Here is an 18,796-nt window from a genome sequence, read left to right on the forward strand (position 1 = left end):
TAGAATTTGAAATATGCCACTATTCTTCTTGGGATTTTTTTGGTTGTCTATATATAAAACCAGCTTTAGATAGTTTAAGCCAAAAAAAAAAAAAAAAAGGAGACTATATCTGGATATAAGAATATCTCACAAAACACAAAGTTGCAAAACTTTCCCCAAAGTTGCAAAATTTTCCCCATAAAAAGCCATGTGTAACCCAGGCAGATTTTTTTGTCTACATCTGCCTCTACTCTTTCTTCAGACTAACATTTTAAAATACATATGGAAGGTGGAAAATGTCCACCATGCAACACCCAGGTTTCAAATGTTTTGTTTCCTGCTCAAACAGTTCAGAATGAAATAAAATCTCTTACCCCACCCCGTGTCCCCCCCCACTTCTGATTTCAGGGACATTCTGCTTCTCCTGGCTTTGGTCAGTTTCTCAATCAGATTCAGGCCACCTGATTTGAGGGCTGAGTCAGGTGGTACAAACATAGCTTCAAGAACCCATACCTACACATCTGTCAGTTTGAGGGGGCAGACAATTTCTAATTGATATTAAAAATTCTGAAAGAAAAAAAGAGAAAAATTACATTCTGTCTTATTAAAAACTACTGAATCCAAAGCATGACCAATGCAGAGAGGGTGTAACACATTTTTCTTTTTTTTTTTTTTGGTTGTTAATGCAACTCAAGAGACAGAACACTAAAAATATTCTGCTTTAAAGAAAATAAGAAATGCAGTGCAGTTAGGATGTGCTGATTCTTGATTGGGTTATATGAAAATCCAAATATTTTTAAATTCATAAACTTCCATAATTGAGGACTATGACAGCAGAGTTCCATATTTCCATTCATATTCAATTTTGAGTGTGTGACTACAAGAGAATCTTTTTCATGCGATTTTTCAATGGTCCCTGATACTCAGCGTAATGTATGAAACATTAATGTTCTGAGTTTTGTAAGTATACAGCATACACCAAACCCCTACTGAAAGAAAAGCTCCTCAATTCCTAATCATTTCAATAGGCTCTAATGTAATATTTCCTACATTGCAAATCACAGCACTTTATTTAAGGAAATCAGTCTGGCCAAGTGAGCTCTGTGGAGTGCAGCCTGCACAGACATCAGTTCAAAGGATCAGATGTCAAAGTGCTCCCTCTAATGTCCCTTAATCATCACTCCGATTAGTGCCTGAATAGAACTGTGATTAAAAACGCTGCTGCCATTGTCTACCTATTCAGTCGTCTAGCATTCTACGTAGGTTCCACCGATTAGTGTTTGAATAGGGGAACGATTAGAAAGACAGCTGCCATTGTATGCCCATTCGGAAAACAGCAAAACCCGCATATTTATTTGCTATGAGCACCAAATAAATGTTTTGCAAAGGTAAAATATACTATTAGGCTCTAAAGACAATTTAGCTGATTTCTTTTGTTCAGAGCATTCTATTTTCCCATATGCAAAGATACTTCTTATTTGCAAATACAGTAATATGCTTCATTAATATCTTTTAAAATATACATATTCTGTTTTTATAGACATAGTCTTAACACACATCTGCTTTATTATATAGTACTTATTGACCTACAATACATCATACAATTCCAGTTTAATATTATGACTATCCAAAGAATTTCTGTATAAACAAATCAGTTTGGTTCCAGATCTTTTGAATCCCTTCTCAATAGCCATAGACTAATATGCAATCCATATGCATGACATCTCCAAAGAGAAACTTCCTTGTCAAATATTGAGAGAAAATATCTCATTCTCAAGTCATTCTAAGACAGGGGCACATCTTAGGTTAGTGACTCACCTAGGAAGAATCAGCTAGGGTTAGAGTTCCCATTTCAATACAGGCCCATATAGACCGATGAAACTGGGCAAGCCTAAAGCATCATGCTGAAGGATTTTTGGAGAAAGAAAAATGTGGTTTAAAAACAATTTTTTTCGCAGAAAGGTAAGTCATTCCTACTTTATGCATTTATTAGGGTTCAAAAAAGCGATGTCTTTTTCTGTTTCTCCCTCTTTCTGTCTGTCTCTTACACACACTCCTCCAACACACACACAATTTGCAGCCAGGATATTTTTGGGCAATATAGGAAATGTTCTGTTTTTCTTTATCATTCTTAATATCTTCCTGTTCCTTACCTCTCCATGTTCTTTCCATATTTAGTTATGCTGTTCTGTGTCCACTGTCATAATGGACCTACATCTGTAGTAACAGAAGCAGACCAGGGAGCATCAATGTTTCAGTGCTAATAATTAGATTCAATAACACTTGTTGAGGAGTATATATACCAGGCACAGTTCTAAGGATACTATGCAAATTGAGACATTTAATTCCAATAGCAAGTGTATCAGGTAGATTCTATTAGTATCCTCATTTTCCAGAAGAGGAAATGGAGGCAGGAAGATCAAGGAATTTACCCTGGATATTACAGCTAGTAAATGGCAGAACCAATCACTGAAACCAATTAATTTGTCTCTGGAGTTCACTCTTAACCAATCATTCTGCTGATAGGTCATTCTTTTTGGTTCCACTGTCTTCTAAAAAAAAAAAAAAAACACCTCAAAAGTAAGGTAGCTCACTTTAAAAGGAACGTTTTCTTTCTTTTGCTAACAAAGCTGAAGAAACACACCTTACACTTAGCCCAAAGTTTTTTCCATTTCAACTTAAACCCTGACTAGATAACTACACTCCATCCTAATCAACAATAAAGTTAGTTTAAAAAAAAAGAAAAAGAAGGAGCACGTGGGTGGCTCAGTGGGTTAAAGAAAAAAGAAAAAGAAAAAGAAAAAGAACCATCACTTAACCATTATAAAATTTCAAACAAAGAAGAGCAAAATAAAAGTAACAGAGCTGATGGCTGACAATTACAAACGAGTTTAATTTGTGTGTCACATGGATATGGAGAAAGTTGTGATCAGTGTGAAATAAATAATTAAAGCAAAGCTCTCTCGTAACAGCCTCAGGAAATCAAGAGTTAACACTTTTCTTCTTTTTAGTCAATTAACATTTTATTACATATTTCTGCCTGAATAATAAAGCTCTGACAATACTAGCATAGAATGAAGCACCAAGAAAACACATACACACACAGAGAGAACCTAATATGTGACAAAACTAAATTACAGCATGCCGCAAAGACTGTGCTTTCCTAACCTGATGACATGCACTTCTTATAATGAAATCACCAGACTACAGAACTTCTCAATAAATATAATTATTAATATAATCTTCATCGCTATCAGTGTTATTGTTACATGTACTAGTCTTTGCTGATCTCTTCTCACTACTTGGTACATATTTTCACATTACACTTCTGCCATGCAGTACTGAAGCCGTTTCAGGACCTGGGTTCAGTATGCTCTCTCATCTCAATCTTTCCAGTATATGTTTTCCATTCTAGTGGGATCCCGCTTCTTGTTGTCTTCCTCCTCCATCTGTATTTTCATATTAAATTCTGGTTTCTCAGGGAGGTCAACCTTGAATACTGAGACCAGATTCCACAGCTGTAATTCCCATCGTTAACTACACCTGCAAGGCCTGATTGTGAATGACTTTAATGCCTGTGAAAAAGACTGTAAGTTGTCAGGGCAAGAAAAGTGTTTGTCCCTTTCCCCACCACTTTTCACAGTGGCAGGCATATAGTATGTAGGTCTGCCATTAATTTTGTAATTAATGGAACTGAACAAGGCAGGTTCTATGCAAATATTTATATTATGTAATTCCTAAAATTAGGCAGAATAACTGCTCTATAGTAGTGTTGGAATATAGAAAAATGTGACACTTTAATTCTTTAAGAGGCCTCACTGCTATGAAAAGTAACTTATTTCCAGCCATCGGATTAATGTCCAAAAATATTCAGAAAATGCTTTTAAGAGTTCATATCTCATATACAGACAATAAAAATTAATCAATATTTCATATTTTAATTACTGATTCAGGGTATACTTCATATTCTTAAAGAAATGGAAATGGCTCAAAATTCTCCTTTTGAATTCATAACTAGATTTTAAGACTTCCCATGAGTAATATAAGTTATTATTTTAAAATAAATACTGGTTATGTGTCAAAAGATCCCACACTAATTCCAAAATTACGAAGTCTACATATGTCTAAATGACCACCAGCCAAGATTTTAGGCTCAGAATTCCTCTTCTACTTAAATGTTTATACTCTTTGACAGAGGATTTTTAGTTAATCACAGTCACCATATATTTTTCCCTCTGCTAAACTTTAAATTTGTATTTTCTTTAAAGAATCAAATAGTTTCTTCAAATTAATGTCTATTCTAACACACATAAAATTAATTACTAAATTTATATAATGATAACTTCTAACCTCTCTTAGAAGTATGGAAAAGATTGCCCAATAAAGATCACTTAAAATATACTTATCCAAAAATAAACTTTTTTTTTTCTAATTCATTACAATGTTCTCAATGCATGTAGCAGGATAACTGTTCTTATAAATGGTAAACCGGTACCTATCAGATTAATGGTTCCAAAAAAATCCAGTAATACACAATGTGTGGTAGCTTTACTCTGAAGTTAAGGTAATGACCGGACAAGCCCACTCAGTTAGCCAGCCTGGAATTCTGGGGCTACCTGTGCCATCCAAAGCCATCTGAGTCTCTATTGCTGGTTGCCAGTTGCGACCCAAGTTTAAGCATTCATGGGAACATCCCTAGGTCCTGCTGGTACCTCCAGAGCAATACAAGTCCTTTGATTTGCAGCTGTTTTCTGGGTCAGTATTACAGTGAGGAAAGTGAGGCATCAATGGCACAAAATTTAAGGAGGTACTCACTTTCAGAGTCTTGCAAATACCATCTAAGTTTCCCAACATGGGATTTTAAATGGCCTTACCTGTCTTTTTTTTTTCTTTAATTTTTATTTATTTTAGAGAGAGTCTCAAGCAGACTCCCCACTAAGCCTAACATGGGCTTGATTTTGAGACACTGAGATCATGACCTGAGCTGAAAACAAGAGTCCAGTGCTCCAACAACCAAAACACCCAAGTGCCCCATGTGCCTGTCTTAACCCATCTTTCTTACTTTCTCTGACCCAAAATAGAAACTTACTCCACCCTCTCTCCCACCCTCGACTGACCTCATTTGAGAACCTGCTGGATGGAGAATGGGAGATAATCATCAATTCTGTTAAATCCAAATTCAAAATCAGACTTCATGGGATAGGAAAGTTTTACCATAATTTCTCTTCCTCCTAAAATGTGCACATTAGGCAGTGAGGCCAACGGTTTTCATTTCTTGAAGAAAAAGATAAAACTACTGAAATCAATGGGATAAAGAGAGTTTTTCTGAGACTTAAGATGTTGGAAGTCAGCTTTTCAAGGACTCTGAAAGAATTTGAATGGTTGACAATGGATTTAGAAGGAAATGTGTGATGAGTTAAAAGTGAATTTTTATCTCCACTCTTACCTTTTCATATAAACTATATAAATATTTTAAGAATGGAAAGGCAAGATTGAAAAGGGGAGGGCCCAGAAATTTTGGTAAATCCCAGAAAAAAAGGATCATTGCTTAGCAACTCAGGTTAGACATAGGGGGATGGTAAAGGTACTTGGAGATCATGAGCTAGAGAAGCTATGATGAAGCCCTGGGAGGAGGTGACTAGACAGTGAAGTTTCCTGAGCCCCAGTATTGAGTGGAATATTAGAAGTAACTGTCATGCATTCAAGAGTGACTTAAAAGTAGCACAGAGGTGGGGAACAGAAACGGATCTGGTGAAAGGGAATGAAGGATGACTCCACATCCCCCATGACTGGCTATTAATGGAAATACATAATGAAGAATCAGCTGGGCTTACCTCATCTACCACACTTGTCACCGAATTCCATGGAAGTCAGATGTTAGCCCAGAGTACTAAGGAGGGGCAAGGAGACCAGCAGGGACAAAAATCCTGAAAGTGACAATGACTAAATTTCTACTCTGAAAAAGCTCAAAACAAAAACTCAGTTTGGTTACAGAAAAAGAAAGGAGATTATAAACATTGGGGTACAGATGGCCCTTCTTTTCATGACATCTGTGTCTTTGGGGTAAATACCCAGGAGTGCAATTGCAGGGTCATAGGGAAGCTCTATTTTTAATTTCTTGAGGAATCTCCACACAGTTCTCCAAAGAGGCTGCACCAACTTGCATTCCCACCAACAGTGTAAGAGGGTTCCCCTTTCTCCACATCCTCTCCAACACATGCTGTTTCCTGTTTTGTTAATTTTGGCCATTCTAACTGGTGTAAGGTGATATCTCAATGTGGTTTTAATTTGAATCTCCCTGAGGGCTAATGATGACATTTTTTCATGTGTCTGATAGCCATTTGTATGTCTTGATTGGAGAAGTGTCTGTTCATATCTTCTGCCCATTTTTTGATGTGTTTGCCTGTTTCGTGTGTGTTGAGTTTGAGGAGTTCATTATAGATCCTGGATATCAACCCTTTGTCTGTACTGTCATTTGCAAATATCTTCTCCCATTCCGTGGGTTGCCTCTCTGTACCCCAATGTTTATAGCAGCAATGGCCACGGTCGCCAAACTATGGAAAGAACCAAGATGCCCTTCAATGGACGAGTGGATAAGGAAGATGTGGTCCATATACACTATGGAGTATTATGCCTCCATCAGAAATGATGAATACCCAACTTTTGTAGCAACATGGACGGGACTGGAAGAGATTATCCTGAGTGAAATAAGTCAAGCAGAGAGAGTCAATTATCATATGGTTTCACTTATTTGTGGAGTATAACAAATAGCATGGAGGACAAGGGGTGTTAGAGAGGAGAAGGGAGTTGGGGTAAATTGGATAGGGAGGTGAACCATGAGAGACTATGGACTCTGAAAAACAATCTGAGGGGTTTGAAGTGGCGGGGGGGGGGTGGGAGGTTGGGGTACCAGGTGGTGGGTATTATAGAGGGCACGGATTGCATGGAGCACTGGGTGTGGTGAAAAAATAATGAATACTGTTTTTCTAAAAATAAGTAAATTGAAAAAAAAAAAGAAAGGAGATTATATTTCCTATATGCCTGAGTTTCTAGTCTGATACTTGTATTCTCTATATAAACAATGCATTTTTTTACCTATTGAAGAAGGCATTAAATGGTAAAGAAACTTGGTTTTGGTTATTTTATTTTATTTTATTTTATTTCAGAAGCTCCTTTAGGCACTGGGTCTATTTTTGGAAGATTGCTATTGTCAGCAATCAGGAATGCAAGCTCAAGCTTAAGAAGTTGTTTCAAAATATGGTATAAGAAGAGGTGAGGGTTGAACAGGGACTGCTTTCTTACTGTGAATCTGGTCAAAAATTCGTTTAACTTTGGAGTTTAAAAAAAAATTCATATTGTGAATTTTCCATGTATCAACACTGGGACCTGCATTTTATGTCAAGTTTAACAGAGCCAGGTAGCTGGTTATCGAAGCAAGAATGATTCCACTTTTCTTTCTAAATAAGGTTAAGTGATGACTATATTAACTATGTGGGTTTTGTCCCTTAATAGTCATGTAAGCTTGAGAAAAAAAAAAAAAATGGACCCTGGCACACAAAGTAAACCATAAGGATAATTTCCAAAATATAAAAAACCACCACATTTGGAAATCATGTATTAGAGAGAAAACACATTGACCTATCCTTCTTTGTAGGAACTCTCTCATGATTCTTTCATGGCTCTCGAATCTCATCCCACATGGTGCTAGTTAACTAAATTCTCATCTCCACTGCTCTTGTCATCATGTTTTTCAGCGTCATGCTAAGCCACACCAGAGCTTGAGGCAAAAGTAAAGAGGTACGCTCCTATATACATGTTTTATATGTTTTGGTATTACTTGTCTTGCTTACAAAGTCTTTTGATGCCCCTTTTATTTTGTACCTCAAGTCAGTGCCTCACTTGTTTCTCTCTAACCATACCCAAAGTCTCAAAGATCTAAGATTCAAACTCTTCCCACTCTCCACACTCTACCTGGATAACTCTATATGCAGGCCTTTATACCCATATATACTCTGATGACTGAAAATTCTTCATCTCCTTTCCTGAATCGTTTTACTGAGCTACCACAAGGGATATTACAAGAAACAAAAGATCACAAACTGAACTCGTGATTTCTGTCTCAATTTATCTTATAAACAACTAAATGCACATATAAAGTAAACTCACAAGTCATATTTATTTTACCTCCTGTTATCAACTGAAGGTTTGTGTTCCCCCCACCCAGAATTCATATATTGAAGTTATAACCCCTCAGTGTGATGATATGAAGAGATGGGGCATATTAGAGGTGATTAGGTCATGAAGGTGAAGACCACATGAATGGGATTAGTGCCCTTATAAAAGGGACCCCAAAAAGCTCTCTCATCCCATTTGCTATATGAGTCATCTATCAACCTGGAAGCAGGCCCTCACCAGACACCAAATCTGCCAGTGCTCTGAGGTTGGACCTCCCAGAATACAGAAGTGTGGGAATTAAATGTCTGTTGTTTAAGCCACCAGTTTTATATTTTTGCTATTGTAGCCCAAGCAGACTGAGACACGTCCTAAATATATTCAAGTTTATCCACTCTCCTACTCACCCACTGCGCTGTCTTCTTTTGTCTACTAGCCTTCTACAATAATCTGAATCTTGCCTCCCATCTTCCTTGTTAAATCCATCTTCTATTATGAAAGTTAGACAAATTCAGCCAAAGGCAAATTTGACCGAATCACAGTGATAATTAAAACTCCTTCATGGTTCTTCCTTTGAAAGAGTACTATTGGGGGCGCCTGGGTGGCTCAGTAGGTTAAAGCCTCTGCCTTCGGCTCAGGTCATGATCCCAGGGTCCTGGGATCAAGCCCCACGTTGGGCTCTCTGCTCAGCAGGGAGCCTGCTTCTTCCTCTCTCTCTGCTTGCCTCTCTGCCTACCTGTGATCTCTCCTGTCAAATAAATAAATAAAATGTTTTTAAAAAATTAAAAAAAAAAAGAAAGAGTACTATTGTTATTTATTGACATTTCAAAAAGAATGTGAGAACTTCTTGGCAAGGTCTATGTCAAATCCATCTTCATTCCACTGTGAAAAGTGACACAATGGTTGGCCCATTATCAAAAGGCAACGTATACAAAACAAACAAAAATAGTGACAAGATTGTGATCCTTGCACAGGAAAACAGTAACAATTTATGAAAACCTATATATTACTGTGGTCATTTCTTAGAATGAAAAAAAAAAGTCAGTGAGTAATTTTTACATAGTTTTACTTAAAAAGTTCTGGTGCCAGACTGCATGAGTGCAACCTCTGATTCTACCACTCAATAGCGGAATCCTGGACAGGATGTCTAATAACTGGCTGTCTTTAACTGCCTTCCCTTTTTATTCTCAAGCAGTTTTCTGATTCGTAACATTTTCGGATCTTCAAAAATTGTTAATGGAAAATGAGTGCAAAATATTTATGCAATTAGGACAGTTCAACATTTTTTAAAATGGCAAAAATAAACAGCAGTTATAGAACACCTGCTTAAAAAATACTGGAAATAACTGCTCCGTGCTTCATTAACCAGTATAAACACATTTGCCAGTTTAAATCCCCTACTGAATTCAGAATTCCAATTAGTACTAGAATGATATCAAACTGCCAAGGGAAGAAATTCCTGGGTTAAAAAAAAAAAAAATCAGAATTTCCATTCGCAGTGCTCTTTTACAGGTCAAACAGATGCCTGTCTTCTAAGAACCCTATAAATTTGTTTATTGGGGCACCTGGGTGGCTCAATGGGTTAAAGCCTCTGCCTTCAGCTCAGGTCATGATCCCAGGGTCCTGGAATCAAGCCCCGCATCAAGCTCTCTGCTCAGCAGGGAGCCTGATTCCTCCTCTCTCTCTCTCTGCCTACTTGTGATCTCTGTCTGTCAGATAAATAAGTAAAATCTCTAAAAAATAAAATAAAATAAAATAAAATAATTTTTTTAAAAAGATTGTTCACCAAAACTAAACCTACATCTATTTTAATAGACAATTTTAGACTATAATTTGTAATTTATTCATCTCTAAGTGCCATTCAGTACAGGGCCTGAAATATGGTTGTTTTTAGGACCAAATGGACTTCTTTAAAAGAAAGGCAATATAGGGACAGAAAACTATGCAATCTCAAGGAAAAACTTCTTCCCTGGGAATTCAAAGAAACACAACCCACAACCCTGATGCACATATGTAAAGAGTGATAAGTCAGTGATCATCTGAACTAAATCAAAACAAAATTGTAAAGCCAAAGCAAAATCATTAGAAAATGAAACAAAATAAACATAGATAAATAACACCTTTGTATTTGGTGGTCAGCAAGTTAGATGAAAATGATCTCTTTGGCTATCTTCAGAAGTGATATAAGATTATTGGTTAAAAAAAAAATTGGACAACCACTACAACCCATATTTTTCTTACTTTGATGATTCTATTTTCTAATATTCTTACTTGTCTTTCCTAAAGAAGCTAGGTGATATCCTGAAAAAGATGCACTAGATACAGATGACCTGAATTCTAGATCTGGCTGCAACACTAAGTGATTTCAAAAAGCTTAAGTAAATCATTTAGCATTTTCAGCCTCATCCATAAAACAAGGAGACAAATCTGAGTTGTCCATTCACATCGTGGTAAAAACCAAATGTAATATGCAAAGGTACTCTGGAAACTGTACAGCACTATACAAGAAAAATGTGATTCTTATGTCTAATATATAAGGAATACATAAAAGAATGGTCATATTCATTCATGCATTCTTTCAACAGATATTTAGTGAGCACCAGCTGTTCTAGAAACTGGGAACACAGATTATGAAACAGAACACACAATGAACAAAACACAAAAATCACTGCCCTCTTGGACTTTATATTCCAGTGGAAAAAGACAAAAAATAAATTAGTGAGTGAAAAACAGAGTATATCAGTAATAAGCGCTAGAAGAAAAATTAGGCAGAGAAGTCTAAAGAGAGCTCAGAATGGGGCAGTCTTAAGAGTTCTAAATAAAGTGGCTGGAGAAGGTCTTGCTGAGGTGACAACTGTTCAAAGGAAATGGTGTAAACTCCATGTGAGCTGAAAAACCACTAAAAGATTCTGAGCACAGGAATTTTAAAAGGATTTCTCATGTGTATTAAGACAAGATTCTACCAGGAAAGGCGTAAGCACAGAAACTGTTTCAAGGCTATTGAAACAAACCAGATGAGAGATAATGGTACGGGCTTAGAAAGGTTGGTAGTGGTGAAGGTGGTGAGAGGTGATAAGAGTCTGGATATAGACAGCATTTAAAGTGAAGAGAAAAAATGAGATCACCAACATAATGAGCCTCGAAAAGAGAGAGAATGATCTAAGCTTTGGGCACTCTAATATTCAGGGGTGAAAAGATGAACAAAGAAGCCAAGGAAATGCTTAATAAAGGAGTCTGATGTCCTGCAATCGAAGAGAAAGAAAATATTTTAGGAAGGAGAAGGAGACTTTTTGTATCAAGCGCTGCTCATTAATACCCCAAGATTTGACTGTTTGTCTAGCAATTTTAATTGATTTTCCCTAAAAGCATAATTTGAGACAGGGATTTGCGTACAGGTGATTTATGGTAAGTCCTACTCAGAAGAAGGATAAGAGGGGTAAAGCAGGGTGGGAAGGAGGGAAACCTGCAGAGCAAGGATGCAGTCAGTGATATGGTCTAGTCATAGCCAGAGCAACTGGGCAAGGCTCAGGAACATAATAGCCCACAAGAGTTCTTGTCCCCGCCTTGAAGTGAATAGGCTGACCTCCTTCAGGATATTGTCTTTGTCTTTAGTTTTTGGAAGCTGAATTATGACATATCTTGCTATAGATTTCTTTGGGTTTCACTCGGGTTTTTGAATCTATAGGTTTAAATTTCCTGCCAAATTTGGAAATTTTTACCCTTTATTTCCTTTCTAGTATTTTTGAGCCCTTCCCTCTTTCTTCTCTTCCTCTGGATAGTAGCAGAAGTCCAATGGTCTCTCCACTGACATGACACAGGTGAGTGGAGATATGGACCCACTCGATTACTAGCTAGCTAATGGGGATCAAAGTACTGGCTCCCTAATCTTTCCACCCAGGCCAGGTATTTGGTTCATAGTTTTTCTTGCTGTGTTTGGCTAGAATAGAGAAATTACTATCTGAAGGTTTTTGGTCTTGCTAGACTGTTCCTTCCCTGTTATTTTAGTTAGAGAGAGCGGAGTTTTGCTCGGACTTGTGTGTGTGTGTTTGGGGGCATAGGGGCAGGTGGGTGGGTGTGTGCATTCATGCACACACAGTTATCACTGCCGGTTCTCCAATTTCTTTAGCTCCAAGACTGGGATATTTTTTCATTTTATTTATCTATTTTACTATTTCTATTTTTTTCCCAAAACACATGTTTGATTTATTTTTACTTTTAAATTTAATTAATTAATTAATTTAAGTAAGCTCTACACCCAATGTGGGGCTTCAATGAATGATCCCAAGATCAAGAGTCAGATGCTCTACTGACTGACCCAGCTGAGCACTCCTTACCAAGACTGGGATAAATGCAGAAAAAAGGAACCCGGGAACTCACTACTGTTTCATTCTTTAGGTTGCATTTCTCTAGGTAGGTGGCCTTCTCTCTACCTTTCAAAGTCTTATGTTTGCTTTATATACACATAAGGTTTTTTAATTTTGATGAGTGATTATAAAACACAAGTATGAAACTTTACAAATTAAAATATAAATCTAATCTTTTGGTTATACTTTTAATCAATTCTTCATGCAAACACAAAGAGCATACTAATGAAAAGGAAAGGAATTACATTCTTCAACTTCACTGAGGATAACTTTCAAACCTAGCTCTATCGTTCCACTTTGGGTATGAATTTCACTGCTCTTTTTTAATACAAGTGTGTCAAATAGAATTTTCAAAATGGTATAAACTCAGACCAATAAAACTGATCTTACAAATTGAGATGATTAGATGATTTTCCACTAATACTTGCTTATCATAGAAAACTTGAAGCAAACAGAAGTACTAACAAAACAAAGCTAATCACTATTAACATTCCATTATATTTTCTTTTTCTGTGTGGCTTGGTGTGTGTGTATGTGTGTGTGTGTGTGTGTGTGTGTGTATAACTGCACACAACCATTCTTAAATATAATGTTCATGCCTTTTCCTTGTAATATAGATTGTATTTTTCCAGATTATTATTTTATTTTATTTTTTATTTTTTTTTAAAGATTTTATTTATTTATTTGAGAGAGAGAGACAGTGAGAGAGAGCATGAGCGAGGAGAAGGTCAGAGAGCGAAGCAGACTCCCCATGGAGCTGGGAGCCCTATGTGGGACTCGATCCCGGAACTCCAGGATCACGCCCTGAGCCGAAGGCAGTCGTCCAACCAACTGAGCCACCCAGGCGTCCCCAGATTATTATTTTAAAATAATTTCCACAATTGCACAATTTTCCACTGAATGGACCTGCCCTAATTTATTTAACCACAACTCACTGGATGCAATTCAGTGGGTTTTCTCCCACATTTTTCTCTACCAAATAAATAACATAGGGATAAGTTTCTTTCCACTTATTTCTTTACCTGCATTCCTAATTCTTTGTTTAGAATAGTTTACTAGAAGATGAATTATTGGGTTGTAAGTGATAATTTAAAGATACTGTTATGGATGTAATTATGTCCCCCACAAATTCATATGTTGGAGTCCTAACCTCCAGTACCTCACAGTGTAAGTGTATTTGGAGACAGTCTTTTCAGAGGTAACTGAATAAAACGAGATCATTAGGCAGGACCCTAATCTAATATGACTAGTGTCATTATTAGAGGAAATTTGGACATAGGGACATACAGAGAAAAAGACCACATGAATACACAAGGAAAAAGCAGCAGAAAAGCCTCAGAAGAAAACAACCCTCTCAGATTTCTAGCCTCCAGAACATTGATAATTTCTGTTCTTTAGGCCACCAATTAATGGTACTTTGTTATGGCAGCCCTAGCAAACTAAACACAGGTGTTAATGAATATTGTCAAAGATACTGTCAAACTGCTTTTCTCAGAATTTGTGCCAGTATATACTGAATGGAGAAAACCCACCTCACTGCATCTTTGCCAATAATTTATATACATATATATAAAGTTTATATTTATATATTATATAAATAATAACATAAAATAAAATATAAAAATGAAATACTTTTATATTTTTATACATTTTTGTTTTTTATATTTATAAAAATAAAAAATAACATATATTTATATGTAATATTATATATTATTTGTATGTACACACATATGGTAAAATGAAACAGTTTACAGCTTAATATTTTAGAACAAAATGCTAATTTTCATAAAAGTAATAAAGATGATAACAAAGAAAGCCTCTCTTTCTCAATAAAACCTTATTCTTTCTCAATAAAGGTTTCTCAATACATACATACATGTATTGTATGTATGTATGTATGTATACATGTATACATATGTATAAACATATGTTTACCATACATAGCTTAATAATATATAAATGCGACCTTAGAGAAGAAGTCATATAATTTTTCTGGATCAGAGTTCTCATACCTTTAAAATGATTTAGACTTAATAATCTTTGAGGGCTTTCTAAATTTAAAATTTACATGACTTCTTTAGTCACATCATAATAAAAGATCATGCCTTAGAGGGGTGCCTGGGTGGCTCAGTGGGTTAAGCATCTGCCTTCGGCTCAGGTCATGATCCCAGAATCTTGGGATCAAGCCCCACATCAGGCTCTCTGCTCAGCAGGGAACTTGCTTCCCTTCCTCTCTCTCTGCCTGCCTATCTGCCTACTTGCGATCTCTGTCTGTCCTTACATATAAATAAATCTTATATTTATATAAGAATAAACCTTATAAACCTTATGAATAAATACAATCTTAAAAAAAAATGATCATGCCATAGAGTCAGTCTCTTACTTGATCTAATGATCTAATTTGGATCACACTAGTCTCCTTTCAGAGACCACATGGTGGAAAGCAAAACTCACCCAAATGGTACAAAAAAAAGTGAACTCCAAATTCAGGTTTGCTACTAAGAGGCTGTGTTATCACCTCAAGTCACATTGTCTCTTTGTATTTCTATTTCCTTTTTTCATTTAAAAACCTTTGCTGAGTGCCCAGTGACCAAAAAAAAATTTAAAAATCACATGAATACATACATACACATCTGTACACATAGTTCAATTTCCATCATCAAAGAGTTAATATGTAAGGAAGAAAGAAGTACATAAAAAATAAACTACAATCATTACATTAGACAGTATAAGCAAAGTACTAAAAAGGCCAATGCAAATAAACTTATGCTATTAATTGTTTCACTAACTGACCTAAGAAAATTAATTTGGGGGAAATTAATTTTGAGAAATTGGGTAAAAAGGAAATCACTTTCCTAATTTAAAAATGTATACCCCCTAAAATGGTATTTTAAACACTGCCTTCAAGGTTGTACTTAATCCCCATGTATGGCTTCCAAGTGCCAGACTCATGTTAACCTCATAGGATCAGCTAAATAACATTTCAGCCACCAGTAATCTCAGACATTTTTGCTCCTGTACCTCACTTTGAAATATTCATTGTTCACAGTGTCCACCAAATACTGTTAATATATTCCCCAAAGGCATTATCCTACAACAGTCTGTATATACCAATGTATTCTTCTTCAGTTGAACTATATCTGTAATATGGGAACTCTACCGTGTCCTTGTGTTATTATACAAAACAATTTTTAAAGGTTTTAATTAAGCCTTTTTCATTATAAATATACTCTTTAATCTGCATCACCTATTTTACCTCCTCCCCACCCATCAATCTCCCATCTGGGAACCATCAGTTTGTTTTCAAAAGTTAAGAGTCTGGTTTTTGGTTTGCCCTTTTTTCCTTTGCTTGTTTGTTTTGTTTCTTAAATTCCACATATGAGTGAGATCACATGGCATTTGTCTTTTTCCAACTGACTTATGTCGCTTAGCATTATACTCTCTAGCTCTCACCATGTCATTGCAAATGGCAAGATTTCATTCTTTTTTAGGGTTGAATAATAAATACTCCATTGTTTATATACACCACATTCCCTTTATCCATTCATCTATCAACAGACACTTGGGCTTTCTCCATAGTTTGGCTATTGTAAATAATGTTGCAATAAACATAGGGGTGTATGTATCTTTTCAAATTAGTGTTTTCATATTCTTTGGGTAAATACACAGTAGTGGAGTTACTGGATCTATAATAATTCCATTATTCTTTGCTTCAGAAACCTCCATACTCTTCACAGTGCCTGTACTAGTCTGCACTTCTACCAACAGTGCAAGAGGGTTCCTTTTTCTCCACATTCTTGCCAACACATTGTTTCTTGTGTTTTTGATTTTACAAAACAATTTAAAAAGAAATCTTATAGAGTTTTAAGAAAATTAATTTTGGCACCACACTAAATCCATATAATTTTTTAAATGTTTCAACAGATTTTTAAGGAATAAAAGACATTTTTGAGATTTTTTAAATATAAAGTATTTAAAATATGAAAAAAATTATAGCTGTACTTTACACATATTTAATTGTATTTCAAGGTATATGTAGAATCTGGTCCTATAATATATAAGATGAGATCATTTTCAGTGTGAAATCATCTACCAGTTGTACTTACAGTGCAGTTTTTATCAGGATTTCTTTTCCAATGTTTCTTGTCTACTTTCTTGGCTGAAGTGGAACGCAGCGTTGCATGAGTTTGTGTTCGAGGATTTAAAGCCAGGATACTCTGAAGACAGCAAAAACAATGTATAATCATATATATTGGCAGCATTTAAAAAAAATGAAAATTTAAGGGGGCGCCTGGGTGGCTCAGTGGGTTAAATAAAGCCTCTGCCTTCGGCTCAGGTCATGATCCCGGGGTCCTGGGATGGAGCCCTGCATCAGGCTCTCTGCTCAGCGGGGAGCCTGCTTCCTCCTCTCTCTCTCTCTCTCTCTGCCTACCTGTGATCTCTGTTTGTCAGATAAATAAATAAAATCTTTAAAAAAAAAATTTAAGGATTTCCCCACACACCTCAAAGACATACTAAAAATGTTTTCTCCTTCTGCTATTATAATTCCACAATAAGCTTATCTAAAGTAATCATTTACTAGGCAATATACTTGTTGATTTTATAAGAATATTGATCATAATATGAAAAAAATTAAAAGTCACACAAACTATACTAAAGACTTCTTAAGATAAATTTTATTCATAGAATTTACATGAGAATGAGATCAGAAAAGATGGAGATTTCATTTAAACTTGTAATAACAGTACTCTCCATTTTAAGTTTTTAGAATTTACAAACTGCTTTCACATGCAGTACCCAATTTAACTTAATAATAGCTACTATCTCAAAATTTTGGATGATCAAATAAATTCATGGTGTTTAGGTTACCCACTTGAGATCTCATAATTAAAATGCAGAAGGTACTGACTTAGAACATAAGTTCTTCTCATTATTAAGCTTATATTCAAATTCATCCAAAAATAAAGTCTATATTTTACTGTGACTTTGTGAAGCATAAAAGTAGAAGACAAAACCTTTTTAACCACATGTGCAAATACATTAAATGGCACCTGAATAACTCAATAAAGAATGAATTTCAAAGCCCTATCTTTTTTTTTTAAGATTTTATTTATTTATTTGACAGACAGAGATCACAAGTAGTCAGAGAGGCAGGCAGAGAGAGGGGGGAAGCAGGCTCCCTTCTGAGCAGGGAGCCCAATGTGGGGCTCAATCCCAGGACCCTGGGATCATACCTGAGCTGAAGGCAGAGGCTTTAACCCACTGAGCCACCCAGGTGCCCCTCAAAGTCCTGTCTTAAGCAAGCATTTAAAAGAAAACCACTAGAGATCTTCTAGAATGGGGTGGTATGAAGACCTCTGCAGATCAATTCCCCAGCAAAACAAACATACTGATAAAAATTAGCAAAAATAAGAGCCCTTTAAAATCTCCAGAAATCGTGCTAAAGTCAAATAGCAATTGAAGAAACAGTTATTTCAAGAAAAACCTACTAAAACTTGGTAATAGTGAAGGTATATTGCATGACCTGTCCACCCCACCCCTCATGCTCCCCTCTCAGCATGACAGAAATTCCACCTCAAGAGAGTGCAGCCAAGAACACAAGGGTCCATCTGCCCCAGCTTCCAATTGTGGTATGTCTCAGAGAAGGGCAGACTATTAGTATTTCTCACCCCCAACTCCTCCCACTCACACCCTTCTCCCCATCCATTATGCAGCTACTAAACTCCACAAAGTGCAGCTGAGATGTCAGGAGCTACCTTGCTTCACCCTGCTCCCATTCATAGAACAGAGGCTCTACCTGAGGAACAGCATACCAATAACGCAGGGGTCCTGATCACCCTCATCTCAACTTGCTCACTATTTGGAATTAATATACCAGGAGAAGCAAACTGAGATCAGAAGCTACTGCCCATACTCATACTCTACACATACAGCAAGAGTGTCAATCTGAAAGAAACAGGCCACGAAAACCACTCCTAGCTCTGTAGCTGTGGCTTAGAGACTTTTCACAGCACAAGAAGCATGCCATAAGGAACTGACCTTATTAGAATCAGTATGTAGGAAAGTTCAAGCTATGGTTACTCCCAAAACAATAAATAGTTTCATGGCAAACAAGAGGAGGGTGATAGCTTCATGAGAGCAATCAACTAAATCATAAAGCAGATAGTTTACCACAGAGAACCACAAAAAGAAATGGTTAAGAACAGCTCCCCTAAGGTCACAAGAAACCTCAAAGACTCACTTCAAAAACTATCCCTGCAAGGGGCCCAAATTTAATTGAC

The 18,796-nt window shown here is 36.3% G+C and overlaps 1 protein-coding gene across 1 annotated transcript in view; it reads right to left on the bottom strand.

Moving 5' to 3' along the window:
* DPYD (dihydropyrimidine dehydrogenase) overlaps positions 1–18,796 on the bottom strand; it is an 841,951-nt gene that overhangs the window by 783,385 nt on the left and 39,770 nt on the right. Inside the window, exon 2 of the mRNA XM_044238740.1 lies at positions 16,622–16,732. Within this exon, the coding sequence (XP_044094675.1) occupies positions 16,622–16,732 (111 nt within the window). The remainder of the gene's footprint in view (positions 1–16,621; positions 16,733–18,796) is intronic.

The sequence above is a fragment of the Neovison vison genome, chromosome 2 (assembly GCF_020171115.1).
Source record: "Neovison vison isolate M4711 chromosome 2, ASM_NN_V1, whole genome shotgun sequence".
Classification (NCBI taxonomy): domain Eukaryota; kingdom Metazoa; phylum Chordata; class Mammalia; order Carnivora; family Mustelidae; genus Neogale; species Neogale vison.